The sequence below is a fragment of the Sander vitreus genome, chromosome 2 (assembly GCF_031162955.1).
Source record: "Sander vitreus isolate 19-12246 chromosome 2, sanVit1, whole genome shotgun sequence".
NCBI classification, from domain to species: Eukaryota; Metazoa; Chordata; class Actinopteri; order Perciformes; family Percidae; genus Sander; species Sander vitreus.
This window is the reverse complement of record NC_135856.1, coordinates 1,083,714-1,096,085: the sequence shown is the minus strand read 5'-3', so window position 1 is coordinate 1,096,085 and position 12,372 is coordinate 1,083,714. Positions and strand designations below refer to the sequence as shown.

General features: G+C 45.3%; 1 protein-coding gene across 1 annotated transcript in view; it reads left to right on the top strand.

The window, feature by feature from the left end:
- The window catches only part of LOC144530817 (uncharacterized), a 44,850-nt gene extending 33,785 nt beyond the window's left edge, over positions 1–11,065 (top strand). The window contains exons 5-6 of the mRNA XM_078270572.1: positions 3,130–3,288; positions 9,176–11,065. Of these exons, the coding sequence (XP_078126698.1) occupies positions 3,130–3,288; positions 9,176–9,958 (942 nt within the window). The 3' untranslated portion in view covers positions 9,959–11,065. The remainder of the gene's footprint in view (positions 1–3,129; positions 3,289–9,175) is intronic.
- The last annotated feature ends 1,307 nt before the right edge of the window (positions 11,066–12,372 follow it).

Genomic DNA, 12,372 nt, shown 5'->3' with positions numbered 1-12,372 from the left:
CTTCTCCTGACCTACAAGGCTCTAAATGGTCAAGCACCATCATATTTTGAAGAGCTCATAGTACCTTATTGTCCCACTAGAGCACTGCGCTCCCAGAATGCAGAGTTACTTGTGGTTCCTAGAGTCTCTAAAAGTAGAATGGGAGCCAGAGCATTTAGCTATCAGGCTCCTCTCCTGTGGAACCAGCTCCCAGTCTGGGTTCGGGAGGCAGACACCGTCACCACCTTTAAGAGTAAACTTAAAACTCTCCTCTTCGATAAAGCTTATAGTTAGGGAGTAAGGAGTTGCAGCATTCGCCTAGACCGGCGAGGGAAGGTGTGTAGGGGGAAGGTGTGTAGCTACAGTCATGACGCACCGCCTCCCTATTTCAGCTTCTCTTCATAGAAAGCCTACTATATTAGGGTATGAGGAGTTGCAGCGTACGCCTAGACCGGCGAGGATGGGTGTGTAGCCACAATCATGGCGCACCCAGACCCATCTCTGCTTCTCCACATAGAAAGCTTACATATACTTAGGGAGTAATGAGTCGCAGCGTGTGTGTGTATTCGTGTCACAGAAATGCTTGTTACTAACATAGCTCCGAGGAGCTTATTCCCCGCAGTCCTTATGTTCTTTTTCCAACTATAGAATAGATCTACCTATCATATGATCAATAATATAGTGAGAGTAGAGGGAGGCAGGAAGTACAGCCCGTTCCGGCAGGGGAGAGTTCAAGCCCGATCCGGCACCTCTCTTTAGCCTGCCTCTCTTAGTTATGCTATTATAGTTATGCTATTATAATTCTAGACTGCTTGGGAATGTCCTTCCTCCCTATGACACAATGAGCTGCTCTTTCATCTCTCTTTTCATTTGTTCCTTTTATGTGCATCCTTCTCCCAGAAATGCTTGTTACTAACCTAGCTCTGGGGAGTTTACTCACCCATGCTGTGCTGTCCCACATTACACCCCGTCATGCCCTGCTGTGCCCTACTATGACATGAACTACTACGACTACCATTGTAGTCACTGTTCCATTATCTTTATTGTGACTATTTCTGCCACTGTTCATCACACCCCCAACCGGCATTGTCAGACACCGCCTACCAAGAGTCTGGGTCTGTCCGAGGTTTCTTCCCGAAAGGGAGTTTTTCCTCGCCACTGTCGCAATAGCTACCACTAATGCTTGCTCTTGAGAGAATTATTGTAATTGTTGGGGCTTTGTCTTACTCTGTCTGTAAAGTGTCTCGAGATAACTCTTGTTATGATTTGATACTATAAATAAAAATGAATTGAATTGAATTGAAAAGGGAGTGCACCCCTATGTTAAATTCCCACAAAGGCAGGCAGATTTTTATTTTTAAAGTTATTTCATGGATCCAGGATACTATGCATCCTGATAAAGTTCCCTTGGCTTTTGGAATTAAAATAGCCCCACATCATCACATACCCTTCACCATACCTAGAGATTGGCATGGGGTACTTTCCATAAAATCATCTCTCAATGCAAATCAAACCAGCTATTAAGCTAACCGACATAAAACCATGCAAACAGTTGCCGCGGACCTGCAGTTTTCTGGGAGTTTGTTTCAACTAAAGGAAATTAATTGGCAACTAATTTGATAAGAAATAGTCCTGGGCGGTATGACCAGAAATTTGTATCACGGTATATTTTTAAGATGGCAGTTTCACGGTATATCACGGTATTTTCTTTCTTTTGCTTGACTGGGCCTTTATATAGGTTTATAATGGCTTATTGTACTGTCAGGATTCAGTACTGTCAGAATATAAGAAGAAACGTTTCAATGTCATCATGTTTACTAAAAGCTTTGATGACTAAAGGGTTTGCTTGGCTCCACAACATTATATAATAACGTTCTATGAAGGAGAATGCATCAAACAGTTACAGAATCTAAACTATTTTTTTATGCGCAAAATACAGTGGAACCCAACCTGCCCAGGTCGGTGTAGTGAGCGGCCAGGGGGATCGGTTTATGCCGCTGTACCACAGTCCACACCAGCAACACCATGCTGAAGTGAACTGACAACACGACGGTGGTGGGGCTGATCTGAGGGAGACGAGTCAGCCCTCAGAGACGAGGTCAACACCGCACAGAGGATCATCGGCTGCCCCCTCCTCCTCCCTGAAGGACATCCATTCATCCCGCTGCCTCAGCAGAGCTAAGGCCATCATCCCAGACTGCTCCCATCCTGCCCACCCCCTGTCTGACCTGCTGCCCTCTGGCAGGAGCTACAGGTCAATCAGGACCAGGACCAACAGACTCAGGAACAGCTCCTTTCCTCAAGCCATCACCACACTGAACGCACACACTCTCTAGCACCCCCCCGCACGCACATTCACACCCTCATATACGGACCATGTGCAATAACTAGTACTTTTAGTGTGTACATTTCTTTCTATTTCAGGATTGATATTGTTTTACTATTTATTTCTTGTCTAGCAGTCTGTCTCTCTCTCTCTCTGTCTGTCTGTCTGTCTGTCTGTCTCTCTCTCTCTCTCTCTCTCTCTCTCTCTCTCTCTCTGTCTGTCTCTCTCTCTCTCTCTCTCTCTCTCTCTCTCTCTCTCTCTCTCTCTCTCTCTCTCTCTCTCTCTCTCTCTCTCTCTCCAGGGTGGAGAACATTAGCACTTTATTTCAGTGTGAAATTGTACAAATTATAAATATGTAAATAAAGTGTTTTTGTAAAATTCTTATGAATCGTTGTGACTGTTGAGTGTAATGTTATACAAAGAACCGTGTAATGTAGAAATGCCAAATTAAAAACTTTTTGGACTTATGTGATTGCTTTCTTTCCTCTGTGGGGTGGGGGGGTCATAATTGTTGTGTTATTGTTTTCAATTCATATTAATTTTAAATAGAACATCTTTATGTCCCCTGTTTATAAGCTAAGCATGCTAAATACACAAATTACCCAACATGCAACTCTTAGCAACCAAGTTAAATTGCAAGACATAAAGAAGTATGTGGATGGAAAAACCTTTTTAAACTTCATATTTGGACAGAAAGTGGACGGTACGATAGTAACAAGGTAGGATGAGATCAGTGTAAGATGACATGATGTTACACACTCCTGTACAGTAGGTGGCGCTATGCACCTACAACTTGTTAACAATCTGCCATTAAATAAGAGCAGAAGAAGAGGACCAGCAGTGTCCAGCAGCCCCAGTGGAGATCTGCTGGACTTCAGGACCAGAGAGGAATGGAGGAGGACAACCAGAACCAGGAGCAGAGGAGCAACCAGGTCCCCAGAAGACAAGCAGCAGACTGGGACTCTGATAGCAGCCATGTTCAGGTCAGTGTTCTCCTATCATATAACCTTACTGGCTGGACCAGGTTTCTGCCGCTGGCGCACCAAATGCTTGCTGGTGTGAAATGGTTGGCTCTTTGTAAAGTATATAGTGTGGTGTAGACCTACTATATCACTCATTTAGATGACGTGATGTAAGAAAAGAAAGAGAATAAGGATGGACAGAACTAATGTCTAAAGCGAGTACACAGATACATAAACAGTGTTACAATTTATGACACAAATAAATGAGTTCTCCTCATAGGATTTAATGTGAAGTGTAACATATTCACAACACTGTGTATCATCTGTTCATTCTGTTGTTAGAGATCAAATGTGGGAATGGAAAGACGTGTTTCTAGAGAGAGAGGAACAAACAATGGAACGTTTCCCTCCAAAACTAACCAACAGACAAACACCACGCTGAAGTTAGCGTCTGATTCAGCAGGAAACTTAACTTCCATTGCTGAGTGACTGATCCTCTGTTTTTTTAACCTCTGACTGTATTGAAAGAGTGTTAGTCATTAAGGTCAATTAGGAATTATGTCTAAAACACACTTTTAGATTTGTGAAAGCTTTATTGTCTTCATGAGAATGCAATAAAGGGAGATTTCACAGTTTTTTTCATATGTAGACCACATTAGTCCAGGTCCGGATCCAAAACCACTACACTTAGACTTGTCTAATCTGGACTAAATTATACCAGAGAGGCTAAAAATTCTTAAAAACGGTTTCAAATTTGTGAAAGATTTATTCTATTTGTGAAAGTGCAATAGATGGAGATTTCACAGTTTGTTTCATATGTAGACAACAAACACTACTAACTACTCTCCCCCAAAACAGTTTTTCCCATTTGCATTCGCACTGGCCAAGTGGCCATAGGAACTGACCTTTTGTCATTATAACAGCCATCTAACCAGCACTAAGTCTCTTTCCGACCAAGTAGTTACAGGACCGTAGTTCTAGGAACAGTCCACTTCTAAACAGTTCTACTAACTACTCTCCCCCAAAACTGGTTTCCCATTTGCATTCACACTGGCCAAGTGGCCGTAGGAACTGACCTTTTGTTATTATAATCTCAGCCATCTAACCAGCACTATGCAGAAAAGACCCTGTCCTGAAGTAGGAGCTGAAAGAGTTACAGGAACTGCAGCCAGAGGAACTTAATAATCCCCAAATTGGTCCAGTTGGAACACGACAACAAAATGGTTCTAGGAACGTTATGTTCTAGGAACTGCAAAAATCCCTCCGGTCAGAAAGCGGCTTAAGTTCAGCGTCGTCTTCAACGGGAGAGTGTCCTAAGTTCCCATTGGCTGCTGAGCAATAGTAGGGCAGAGCTACTAGTTTAACTACCTTGTTAATTTCCTGAATCAAACAGCTTTCCAGTAGCTTAGCTCTCTTATTGATCAAGTAACATTAGTGTGGTAACGTCTGCACAACCTACACATCAGAGGACACAACTGGAGATTACAAACTAGAACCCAAGTACACTGACGTTTACATTTAAAGTAGTCTAGATTCACCACCTTGGAAATTGGAAATTCCGCCATATGTCCTTTTTTCCCGACTGGATGTCCGTCCCCTTCCTCTGTCTCTGTGTTGGCGTTCTAACCTCTGGTGGATTTATGAGGACTATGGTTAACTGCTCCTCAGATCTCTGCAGGGTAAATCCAGACAGTTAGCTAGACTATCTGTTAGGGCTGGGCGATAGGTGAGTGATGGTAAGTTCAGAAAAGTACATCACTTTACTGTAATGCAGCCTTTAAAACCAGGAAAAGGTAACACTTATGTCATATCGCATATTGTCATTCATTAGCTGTGTAATGTTGAGTGATATCTGTAAAGCTGAACTGACTAACAGTAGTAAAACAAATTTTATTCCGATCCAAAGACTGTTTCTGTGAGATAAAGGACCCTATCCATTATATCCAAAGGTTAATGAGTAATCACGTTAAATAATCGTGATTTCAATATTGACCAAAATAATCGTGATAATTATTTTTTACAAAATCGAGCAGCCCTAAAGTGACGCACGTTCGTCACGGAAGTAAAGGCTGGACTACAATAGAGGAGATGGAGATGGTAAGTCCCTTTAGGGTGGACTTTGGGCTTTTTCACTTTGTGAACCTATTACATGCACAAAAAGATATATAATATAATATAATAAAGGAAAGGGAAAAAGGCAAAACGCATAATTTGATATTAGCACTTTACGGCAAAGAATAGGCTAAAACTGTTTGTAGCAAATGATTAGTAGCCTAACTCCTTGAATGGTATGATTATGATGATTTCAGAGCAGTGGTCAGTAAATGTGTATATTTTTAAGCTGCTTACACATTCAGGCGGTCCGCGATCGTCTGTCACGCTTTCTCTCACTGATTCATTACAGCGTTATAGTTGTTTTATTACAACTTGCCTGAAAAATGTAGAATATTTCTGAACTTATAATGCGCATGCGCGAAAAGCTGCATGCTGCCTGTTACCTGCTCCAGCTTTTGAGTTCGCTTTTTTAACTTTTTTAACTTTCATTCTCTTTTGTTTGTTCTTGTTTTATCACTTTAACTCTATGAAGTCCTGCCCTCTCTTACGAGGTTGCTTTGGAGAGTTTTGGTGCTTTTTTTTAGTGTTTTGATCAATGCTGCTTTCACCGGGACATGCTGCCTTTGTTTTACTCTGGAGTACAGCTGATCGCTCTAATGCCGGCCGGCATTGTGGCCAGACCAGCTAATACACCACCCGAACTCTGGAGAAAAACACACCGGGGACGCAGAGGAGGGAAGTAACGTCGGGGGAATAGAGGAGGGTCGAGACGGGACGGGCGTATGGAGAGGAGAAGATTTAAGCCCTTTCTCCCCTCTGTTGTTATGGGAAATGTACGGTCCCTTAGCAACAAAATGGACGAGCTAACGGCGCTAACGCGGAGCCACCCGGAGTACCGTGAGTGCAGTCTGATGTGTTTCACGGAGACATGGCTGCACATGGACATTACGGACCAGAACGTCTCCGTGGATGGCTTCCACACCGTCCGGGCGGACCGGGATTGCACCGAGAGCGGTAAGTGGAAAGGCGGGGGGCTTGCCGTTCTAGTAAACAGTAGATGGTGTTATCCAAGTCATATCACGATTAAAGAACAGCTCTGTAGCCCGGATGTTGAACTGCTGGCCGTTGGACTCCGTCCATACCATCATTGTTGTCGTGTACATCCCTCCCTCTGCAAACCCAACATCTGCCTGTAGCATCATTCACACCACCATTTCCAAACTACAGACTCAACACCCCAGTGCCCTCATCATCATGTCACGACTTTAACCACGTCACCATGGATAGAGTTCTGCCGACGTTCAAACAATATGTGAGCTGTCCTACCAGAGAAGAGAGGACCCTGGACCTGATGTATGCTAACATTAAGGAAGCATACACCTCCTCTTCTCTCCCCCCTCTTGGCAGGTCAGATCACAACCTGATTCACCTCAAACCCTGCTATGTGCCTCTGGTGAAGAGGAAGCCTACAACCACAATAACAGTGAGGAAGTGGTCGGAAGAGGCTTATGAGGCACTGCAGGGCTGCTTTGACGTGACGGACTGGCCTGCACTCTGTGAGTGCATCACAGACTACATTAATTTCTGTGTGGACTGCAAAGTCCCTGTTCGGACTGTAACCTGCTAACAACCGCTCAAAATCAGGGAGGCTAAAGACAGTTATAGGAGAAAGCTGGAGAGTAAACTCCAGCACAACAACATGAGGGATGTGTGGAACGGCATGAGAACCATCACTGGGTTCCAAAAGACTGGTGGCATGGGGTTGGAGGGCCGTGTGGACCGGGCCAATGATCTGAACCTATTTTTCAATAGGTTTCATACTGCGGCCCATCCCCCACAAGTCTCTGCTGCTGGCTGCCCAACAAAAACTGCCACTTTACCTCCTCCTCCTCCTTACAGGCCCTTTGTCTGCCCCTCACCACCTCAACTCACACCCTCCTACTCCACCCCTCCCCCCTGCTCTACACCATGTCCTCTACAACCTGAGGACCTCACCCCTCCCCCCACAGTCACCTCTACAGTGTCCTTCACGTCTGACCTGGTGAGAAGACAGCTGACTAGACTCCACTCCGGCAAAGCTGCTGGCCCAGACGGTGTATTTCCCAGGGTGCTTAAAGCCTGTGCCCCCCAGCTGTGTGGAGTACTAAGTCTAGTCTTCAGTCTGAGCCTGCACCTACAGAGGGTCCCCGTGCTGTGGAAGACGTCCTGCCTCGTTCCTGTGCCAAAGACGCCGTGTCCCAGCGGCCCTCAGGACTACAGACCGGTGGCTCTGACGTCCCACATCGTGAAGCTTCGAGAGGCTCGTCCTGGAGCAGCTAAGGCCTATGGTCAGGCCCTTCACTGATCCACTACAGTTCGCCTACCAGCCCAGCCTGGGAGTTGAGGACAGCATCATCTATCTGCTGAACAGAGTCTACACTCATCTGGACAAGCCTGCGAGCACTGTGAGAGTCATGTTCTTTGACTTCTCCAGTGCTTTCAACACCATCCGTCTGGCTCTATTGGGATGACTGCGATGCAGGTGGAGGCCCTCGTGTCCTGGATTGTTGATTACCTGACGGGCAGACCACAGTACGTACGCCTGAAGAACTGTGTGTCTGACAGGGTGGTCAGCACCACTGGGGCTCCACAGGGGACTGTCCTCTCTCCCTTCCTCTTCACCCTCTTCACCTCAGATTTTAACTATTGCACTGAGTCCTGACACCTTCAGAAGTTTTCTGATGACTCAGCAATAGTTGGCTGCATAGAAAAGGGTGATGAGAATGAATACAGGACTGTTGTGGGCAACTTTGTCACTTGGAGTGAGCTGAACCACCTGCAGCTCAATGTGACAAAAACGAAGGAGCTCCTAGTGGATCTGAGGAGGGCGAAATCATCTGGGACCCCTGTTTCCATCCAGGGGGTCCCTGTGGACACTGTTGAGGAGTACAAGTACCTGGGGGTGTACTTAACCAATAAGCTGGACTGGACTAGACACGCCGAGGCTGTCTACAAAAAGGGCCAAAGTCAACTTTTTCCTCAGGAGGCTGAAGTCCTTTAACATCTGTCGGACGATGCTGAGGATGTTCTAACAGTCTGTTGTGGCCAGTGCTATCTTCTTCGCTGTCACATGCTGGGGCAGTGGGATGAAGGTCGCAGACACCAACAGACTGAACAAACTGATCAGGAGGGCTGGTGATGTCCTGGGGGAGGAGCTGGACACATTGACAACCGTGGCTGAGAGGAGGATGCTGTCCAGGCTTCAGTCCATCTTGGATAATGTCTCACACCCTCTCTACGATACACTGGCCCAGCAGAGGAGCACCTTCAGCAGAAGACTCCTCTCACCCAGATGCACCACAAAGCGCCACAGGAAATCTTTCCTGCCTGTGGTCATTAAACTTTACAACGCCTCCCTCAGAGAGTCACACACTCCCCTCTGTAATCATCTCATCTCAAACATAGACAATCACTTCTCTTTTTAATTGCACTATAATCATCTCAACATAGACAATCATTTCTCTTTTTTATTGCACTACTTGTACATTAACATTGTTTATTTCATATTTTATATATTATTACTGTATATTTGTTTTTATTATATATGTTAAAAGTCTGGATAATATATGTTGTTTGTATACCTGGAGTGGTAACAAAAATAATTTCCCCCTGGGATTATTAAAGTATTTCTGATTCTGATTCTGAAAGTTATGAAGAGTACATTTCCTTCCATAATAACATGTCTGCAACCGCCACATATTTTCCTTCATTTTGTCATAAATTATTGTATGAAGAGTTAAAATTGTGAGTGAGAGCAAGTCCAGGGTTTGAAGAAGGTTGTTCACTAACTCTCTCTGTTTGTCTCTTGCTATAGAAACGGAGAGAAGGAGAGGGACCCAAACGTCACCACTGTCAACACTGTGACAAATCCTTCACATCATCTGGATATTTAAAGATTCATCAGAGAGTTCACACTGGACAGAATCTACACAGCTGTGATCAATGTGGGGCAGCTTTCACACTACAGAGTATCCTAAAGATCCATCGACGCATTCACACTGGAGAGAAGCCGTACAGCTGTGATCAATGTGGGGCAGCTTTCTCACGACAGAGTCATCTAAAAAACCATCAACGAATTCACACTGGAGAAAAGCCCTACAACTGTGATCAATGTGGGGCAGCTTTCACACTACAGGGTAACCTAAAAAACCATCAACGCATTCACACTGGAGAGAAGCCGTACAGCTGTGATCAATGTGGGGCAGCTTTCTCACGACAGAGTCACCTAAAAAACCATCAACGCATTCACACTGGAGAAAAGCCCTACAACTGTGATCAATGTGGGGCAGCTTTTACACAACAGACTGCCCTAAAATTGCATCAACACATTCACACTGGAGAGAAGCTGTACTGGTGTGAACAATGTGGGAAAACTTTTTCTCGGAGTAGTCACCTTGAAAGCCATCGACGTGTTCACGCTGGAGAGAAGCCGTACTGGTGTGAACAATGTGGGAAAACTTTTTCTCACAGTAGTCACCTTGAAAGACACCGACTTGTTCACACTGGAGAGAAGCCGTACTGGTGTGAACAATGTGGGAAAACTTTTTCTCAGGGTAGTAACCTTAAAACACACCAGCGCATTCACACTGTGTCGTGAACATGTTTTCAGAGTCAAGCTATTTTCTCCGCCATGTATGTTATTGTGGCTACGACTACATATTACGCTCCTTTCCTTTGAAGGGTTAGTCCTGTTAGAAGTGGGTCAAATGCTGTTTCTCCTGATGCTTTGTGTTTTAATGATTACTTACTGAGAATATAAAAAGAAATGATTTTTATTACTTTTCTGCTGCTCATTAGCATTTTTCAGGAGCTTCAGATGCTCAAACTCATGGCATATTGTATATTTTCCTCATATTGAGCAGCCCTAGCTGTTACAATGTTATCTTATTTGTAGGGGTTTAACGGTTCACAAAATTCTTGGTTTGATACGAGACAGTGGCGTCACGTTTCGGTACGTTTTCGATACAGCAAAAAGAAAGAAATGCCAGAGAAATTTACTTGATTCATACAAATTGATTAAAACTAATATCATAAAGTATGGTGTTTTTTACTTTGAACAATGACTGAGCTATTCTTGACCCATCTTCTTAGTTGCATATAAAACAAAAACCACTCCTTATAAAAAGATATACACGTTTTACAGTCAGGTAGCTTTGTGTAGCCCTTGATGTCCAGCCGTCTGCTGTCAGAGCAACAGCTGGTGCTTCAGACAATTGGTTCTCTATTTGTTTTGTTTTTTGTACAACACAGGAATTACGGTCTAGCTGAAATGGGCTCGTGAAGGAATAGTGTAACGGGGCTCACTACAGAGTAGGGTCTCATATCCGCGGCTATAAATGTACCAATCGCCTCAGTGATGTCTTTTGTCTTGTTTGAATCAGTTGGAAATTGCTGCTTAAAAGCTGCGGGGATAGTTCTTTTTGTTTTCGTCTAGTTCCAGTTATTGACACACTGAGGTGATGTTGGCGTAAATGAGTTGACATGTTTGTAGTATTCCCACTGGTGTAGCCTATTCTCGTGTAGCAGATGTGACATACCGTTGTTTTTATCCACCACTCTCTTGCCATCACCCTCATAACTTACAGGGAAACCAAAGTGGCTCCAAATGCCAGACCTGTTGGTTATTGGAGGATCTTCTAATTCTGGTCTGGAAATAGTCACATTAACGTTACTAGCCATATTGCAACGAGCTAGTTCAGCATAGCATGCCTGACTGGAGTAGAGTGTTTATCTTTGGGACCTTCACATCTGACCTGGTGAGAAGACAGCTGACTAGACTCCACTCCGGCAAAGCTGCTGGCCCAGACGGTGTATTTCCCAGGGTGCTTAAAGCCTGTGCCCCCCAGCTGTGTGGAGTACTAAGTCTAGTCTTCAGTCTGAGCCTGCACCTACAGAGGGTCCCTGTGCTGTGGAAGACGTCCTGCCTCGTTCCTGTGCCAAAGACGCCGTGTCCCAGTGGCCCTCAGGACTACAGACCGGTGGCTCTGACGTCCCACATCGTGAAGCTTCGAGAGGCTCGTCCTGGAGCAGCTAAGGCCTATGGTCAGGCCCTTCACTGATCCACTACAGTTCGCCTATCAGCCCAGCCTGGGAGTTGAGGACAGCATCATCTATCTGCTGAACAGAGTCTACACTCATCTGGACAAGCCTGCGAGCACTGTGAGAGTCATGTTCTTTGACTTCTCCAGTGCTTTCAACACCATCCGTCTGGCTCTATTGGGTGAAAAGATGACTGCGATGCAGGTGGAGGCCCTCGTGTCCTAGATTGTTGATTACCTGATGGGCAGACCACAGTACGTACGCCTGAAGAACTGTGTGTCTGACAGGGTGGTCAGCACCACTGGGGCTCCACAGGGGACTGTCCTCTCTCCCTTCCTCTTCACCCTCTTCACCTCGGATTTTAACTATTGCACTGAGTCCTGACACCTTCAGAAGTTTTTTGATGACTCAGCAATAGTTGGCTGCATAGAAAAGGGTGATGAGAATGAATACAGGACTGTTGTAGGCAACTTTGTCACTTGGAGTGAGCTGAACCACCTGCAGCTCAATGTGACAAAAACGAAGGAGCTCCTAGTGGATCTGAGGAGGGCGAAATCATCTGGGACCCCTGTTTCCATCCAGGGGGTCCCTGTGGACACTGTTGAGGAGTACAAGTACCTGGGGGTGTACTTAACCAATAAGCTGGACTGGACTAGACACGCCGAGGCTGTCTACAAAAAGGGCCAAAGTCAACTTTTTCCTCAGGAGGCTGAAGTCCTTTAACATCTGTCGGACGATGCTGAGGATGTTCTAACAGTCTGTTGTGGCCAGTGCTATCTTCTTCGCTGTCACATGCTGGGGCAGTGGGATGAAGGTCGCAGACACCAACAGACTGAACAAACTGATCAGGAGGGCTGGTGATGTCCTGGGGGAGGAGCTGGACACATTGACGACCGTGGCTGAGAGGAGGATGCTGTCCAGGCTTCAGTCCATCTTGGATAATGTCTCACACCCTCTCTACGATACACTGGC